We start from the raw sequence: 6,000 nt of genomic DNA, 5'->3' as shown, positions 1-6,000 counted from the left end.
TTTTTTTGAGGCAGAGTCTCCCTCTGTCACCGAGGAGGTTTCAGCTGCAGTGAGCCATAATCATACCACTGCACACCAGCCTGGGAGACAGAGTGAGACTTCATCTCATTTAAAAAGAAAAAAAAGCCCAGGTACAGTGGCTCACACCTACAATCCCAGCACTTTGGGAGGAGGAGGTGGGCAGACCACCTGAGGTCAGGAGTTCAACCGAGTGGCACAATCTCGGTTTCCTGCAATCTCCACCTCCCAGGTTCAAGTGATTCTGGTGCCTCAGCCTCCGAAGTAGCTGAGACTACAGGGGCATGCCATCATGCCTGGCTAATTTTAAAATAATTTTTAGTAGAGACAGGGTTTCCTCACGTTGGCCAGGCTGTTCTCAAACTCCTGGCCTCAAATGATCTACCTGCCTCAGCCTCCCAAAATACTGGGATTACAGGCGTGAGCAACCACGCCTGGCCTGAAACTGAACCTCTTTCTTTTCTTTTTCCTTTTTTTAATGATGGAGTCTTGCTCTGTTGCCAGGCTGGAGTACAGAGGCACGATCTTGGCTCACTGCAACCACTGCCTCCTGGGTTCAAGCAATTCTCCTGCCTCAGCCTTCCGAGTAGCTGGGATTTTAGGCACTACTTTATTTTTTAAAATAAAAATATTCTTCCATATTCCATTCCCACTTTCCCCAGAAGTATTCATAATTAACAATTAATGGTCTCTTAGGTATTCTTCTGGACATTTCTTTTTCTTTCTTTCTTTTCTTTTTTAGAGACAGGGTCTCGCTCTGTTGTTTAGGGTGGAGTGCAGTGGCTTAATGCAGCCTGGAACTCCTGGGCTCAAGCGATCCTCCCATCTCAACTTCCCAAGTAGCTGGGACTACAGCCACATGCCACCATGCCCCATTAATTGTTCTGGAAATTTCTAAGGCATAAAAATAATCACAGTCTACAGTAGCATGATGTACTACATTTAATTTTCTTTCATTTAATGTTTCTTAGAGGCCACATATGGTGGCTTGTGCTCATAATCCCTGCACTTTAGGAGGCCATATCAGGATGATCATTAGAGCCCAGGAGTTTGAGACCAGCCTGGGCAACATAGTGATACTGTGTCTCTACTAACATAAAAAAATCAGCTGGGTGTGATGATGCATGCCTGCAGTCCCAGCTACTCAGGAGGCTAAGACAGGAGGATCACTTGAGCCTAGGAGGTCAAGGCTACAGGAGGCTATGATTGCACTATTGCTCTCCAGCCTCGGCAACAGAGCAAGAACCTGTCTCATATATATAATACATTTCTTAGAGATCTTATTATCTCATTTAAAGATCAACCTATTCTTTTGAATAGAAGGATGATTTGTTTTTTTGACACAGCATCTCTGTCACCCAGGCTGGAGTACAGCGGCATGATCTTGGCTCACTGCAACCTCTGGTTCACATGATTCTCCTGCCTCAGCGTCCTGAGTAGCTGGGACTACAGGTGTGCAGCATCATGCCTGGCTAATTGTTATATTTTTAGGAGAGACAGGGTTTCACCGTGTTGGTCAGGCTGGTCTCAAACTCCTGGCCTCAAGTGATCCGCCCGCTTGGCCTCCCAAAGTGCGGTGAGCCACTGCCCCCGACCAGGAGGATCATTTTTTGACTAGTTCTCCACTGATTTTCTTTTAGGTTCTTTCCAGTTCTTTGCTAGGATAAAAGATGAGATCATGAATATTCTTATATAAATATCGTCAAGGACATATATATTCCCAGGGTAATTCCAATAAATTTTACAGTCTTTGAAGCACTGGGTAGGAAGAGTTCAAACATTATGGAATTCAGAAATGCAACATAATATTCCTAAATGGTAACTCTGTTGAAACTTTAAATTCCATTGCCATCTGGGCTTTTCCTGAATAAACAAATATTCCATAATTTTCTAAATACTTTTCTTTGGTTCCTTTTAAAACATAGGTGGTTCCTCACCTATGTTCTAGGTCACCTATTTCCAAAATCAACACATTGACACTTTGGAAATGTCACTGTTGACAAGACTAACTCCCAGTCTTTAAACAAGGAATTTAAAAGCACTCGTTTACCTTGAACTGGGTGCTTCTTATCCGAGTTAAATTCATTAACATGACTCCTGAATTAACTCCCGCAGAGCCATAGAAAGGATGCCTAGCAAAGCGGCTATACCAGCCAATCTTGGGGATTTCATGCTCGGGGGCCATGGCTGCAAGTTGGGTGGAATTAAACAGTCTCAGAAGCTTCCAGATGTCATCAACAGGTCTCAGAAAGAGAACATCGGTGTCCACGTAGAGAAGTGAGTCCACATCCTTTAAAATCACCTTTGTGTGCAAGGAGTGAGTATAAAGGGGAGAGGAGGGAAGAAAACAAAACAAAAACAGGTCAGAAACGAAGTGGTCTGATAGGTAAATAATGCTAGCCAACCTTTGTTGATTAATCTTAAATTCTGGAAAGGTTCCACTCTTAGCTCCCATTCCTTCCTTCTTCTTTGACTTGAGGAATGAGTGTGGATCAAGAGGTGGAGATTTTTTTTTTTTTTTTTTGAGACGGAGTTTCGCTTTTGTTACCCAGGCTGGAGTGCAATGGCGCGATCTCGGCTCACCGCAACCTGAGGTGGAGACTTAAAAGAAGATAAACCTTGGTCTAGTTTAGCCCAATTATAGGACCGTGGACTATATTTGATAAGGGTTGAACTTACAAAGGAATAAAAACAGCAAATTACTGTGGCTCTCACTTCTTCCATCTCCCGATAAGGCCACTTGTTTTTCTCTCTTAGTTTTTCCTTGAAACATCCAGTGTGGCATTAGAAAGCCTGAAATGGACAATCTAATTTATTTATTATTTATTTATTTATGAGATGACGTCTCGCTCTGTCAACCAGGCTGGAGTGCAGTGGTGTGATCTCGGCTCACTGCAACCTAAAGCGGACAATCTCTAAACCAGCTCATACCAAGCCTTGGGGGTAAATACTCTGTCTCTGGATCCACTTCTTCTACTGTTCATGGGGGGGGGGGCTTTATCTTTAAAACAAAACAAACAAACAAACAAAAATATATATATATATACACACACACACACACACATATATATAGTTTGCAGATGGGGGTCTTGCTGTGTTGTCCAGCTTGCAGTGCAGTGGCATGCTCTTGGCTCACTGCAGTCTCAACCTCCTGAGCTCAAACGATCCCTCCTGAGTAGCTGCGACTATAGCTACGCACCACCAAGCCCGGCTAATTTTTTATTATTATTTGTAGAGATGAGGTGTCACTCTGTTGTGTGGGTTGGTCTTAAACTTCTGGACTGAAGCGATCCTCCCACCTTGGCCTCCCAAAGTGCTGGGATCACAGGCATGAGCCACTGTGACCCACCTAAAATGATATTTTTAGCTACGATTTGGTCTTGGGGTTAGGCAGTGCAAGTCATTGGCTAGCTTTGTTTGTAAATCAGCAATCGACAACCTTTTCCTCTAAAGGGCCAGAGAGTAAATATTTCAGGCACTGTTTCAACTCCTAAAATCTGCTGTTGTAGCATGAAAGCAGCCATTGATAACAGACAAACAATGAGAGTGGGCCGGGCGTGGTGGCTCATGCCTGTAATCCCAGTACTTTGGGAGGCTGAGACGGGCAGATGGCTTGATCCCAGGAGTTTAAGACCAGCCAGGGCAAATAGTGAAACCCCATCTTTATTAAAAAAAATAGAAAAATTAGCCAGTCATGGTGGTATGCTTCTGTAGTCCCAGCCACTCAGGAAGCTAAGGTGGGAGGATTGCTTGAACCTGGGAGGCGGAGGTTGCAGTGAGCTAAGATCACCAGCCTGTGTGACAGAGAGAGACTCTGTCTCAAAAAAATAATAATTATAATTAATAATAATAATGAGAGTGGCTGTGTCCTAATAAAACTTGATTTCAGGACATAGAAGTTTGAATTTCCTATATTTTTCAGATATCACAAAATATCCCTCTTTTGACATTTCAACCATTTGAAACGTAAAAGCCACTCCTGGCTCACAGGCTGTGGTTTGCTGACCTCTGTTGTGGATGATTCAAGCCACCTTAGGTGAATGAGCTCTCTTGTGCAAACTGCTTGGCTTTCTAGAGTTTTGCTCAGAGATTTGAGACTTCAAAGCCGCACCTAGTAGTAGCGTTATTTGCCTTGTTTTGCCATTGTTCCCCAAACTTAGGGGTAGCTTAACCAAGGGAGGGTTTGAATCTTCTTGGATCCCTGCCCTAACATCATCCTAACACCATAACACTGATGGACTGAATGTCTGTGTCCCCAACATTCACATGTCGAAGTCCTTGCCCACAATGTGATTGTGATGGCATCTGGAAAGGAGCCTTTGGGAGATAATTAGGTTTAGTTGAGGTCAGAAGGGTTGGATTCTCAAGATGGGTTCAGTGCCCTTATAAGAAGAAACATCAGAGAGGTCTCTCTCTCTCTCTGTGTCTGTCTCTCTCTCCTCTTTTTCTCTCCTTTCCCTCTCTCCTCTCTCTTTTCTCTCTCCTCTTTCTCTCCCTCCCCCTTTCTGTCTCTCTGTCTCTCTCTGCCATATGAGGACAGAGTGAGAAGATGGCCATTTGTCAGCCAGGAAGAGGCTCCATCACCACAGCCTGACCATGCTGACACCCTGATCTCAGACTTCCAGCCTCCAGAACCGTAAGAAAATAAATTTCTGTTGTTTCAGCCACAAGTCTTGTATTTTGTTATGGCAGCCCAAGCAGACTAGTATAACATACCACTGGGATCCCCAATATTTAAAATTGATGAACATGGATACTCTATGATACAAGTATCAAAGAAATTTCAGACTTGAGTAATTCTGAAACCCACATAATTAGCTACAGAATTTATCTTTTGTTCTTCATCTATTAAAGGAATGGATGTTACAAACCAATAAAATGAAATTAAAAATACTGATCATCTGCCATTTCATAAATGAAGATTATCTTAACATCCATTTTAAGAATTTGAAGATTCTAAGTCAGGCATGGTGCCTGAGAGGCTGAGGCAGGCGAATCACTTCAGGTCAGGAGTTTGAGACCAGCCTGGCCAACATGGTGAAACCCCATCTCTACTAAAAATACAACAATTAGCCAGGTATGGTGGTATGTGCCTGTAATCCCAGATACTCAAGAGGCTGAGGCACAAGAATTGTTTGAGCCAAGGAGGTGAAGGTTGCAGTCAGCCGAGATTGTGCCACTGCACTCCAGCCTGGGTGACAGTGACTCTGTTTCAAAAAAAAAAAAAGACTGGGTGTGGTGGTGTGTGCCGGTAATCCCAGCTACTTGGGAGGCTGAGGCAGGAGAATCCCTCAGAAACCCGGGAGGCAGAGGTTGCAGTGAGCCGAGATTATGCCATTGCGCTCCAGCCTGGGGGACAGAGTAAATGAGACTCTGTCTCAAAAAAAACAACAACAACAACAAAAAACCCTAAAAACCCCCAGAATTTGAAGATTCTAATTTCAAAATCAGGAAGAATTCTACAAATTGACTGCTTCTTCAACTAAGCATTCAATGTTTCGGCATGCTCATTTTGGTATGTAGATCATATTTCAAAGGAACACCCAAAAGTAGCCCTAATGTTCCATCTCAGAGAAATGTGAGAAAACAGCACTTAAGCATCTTGAGTCTGGTCTTCATGAGTTCAAGTCTTGGCAGTCTAAGCCACTACCCCCGTGACTTCAGACAAGTTCCTCAGTTTACCACCCACCCAGATTGTTACAGGATGCAATGAAATGAAACTCACAAGGTACTCAGTACAGCGTGGTGTATAGTAAGCTCTCAATAAACAGTGGTTTTTTAAGAAGTCTTTGTGTTTTCGCTTTTAAAATGTCCAGTGTAATTAGTTACTGTTTGCATCAATGCTCACAGCACTTCAAAACATGTGTTGACCACAAAAAGCCTTTTATGTAGTCAGAGTCAAGCAGAGCAATGAAGTTTTTGAACCTTCATGATTCACTCAGAAGCTTGACTGAAAATAAGTACATAAGGACTTTTTGCTCT

General features: G+C 43.2%; 1 protein-coding gene across 1 annotated transcript in view; it reads right to left on the bottom strand.

The window, feature by feature from the left end:
* The window catches only part of GXYLT2 (glucoside xylosyltransferase 2), an 86,231-nt gene that overhangs the window by 17,640 nt on the left and 62,591 nt on the right, over positions 1 to 6,000 (bottom strand). The window contains exon 4 of the mRNA XM_017543311.2: positions 2,069 to 2,320. Within this exon, the coding sequence (XP_017398800.1) occupies positions 2,069 to 2,320 (252 nt within the window). The remainder of the gene's footprint in view (positions 1 to 2,068; positions 2,321 to 6,000) is intronic.

The sequence above is a fragment of the Cebus imitator genome, unplaced genomic scaffold (assembly GCF_001604975.1).
Source record: "Cebus imitator isolate Cc_AM_T3 unplaced genomic scaffold, Cebus_imitator-1.0 Scaffold152, whole genome shotgun sequence".
Taxonomy (NCBI): domain Eukaryota; kingdom Metazoa; phylum Chordata; class Mammalia; order Primates; family Cebidae; genus Cebus; species Cebus imitator.
Note: the sequence above shows the minus strand (reverse complement) of the source record. Positions and strands in the feature narration are given on the sequence as shown.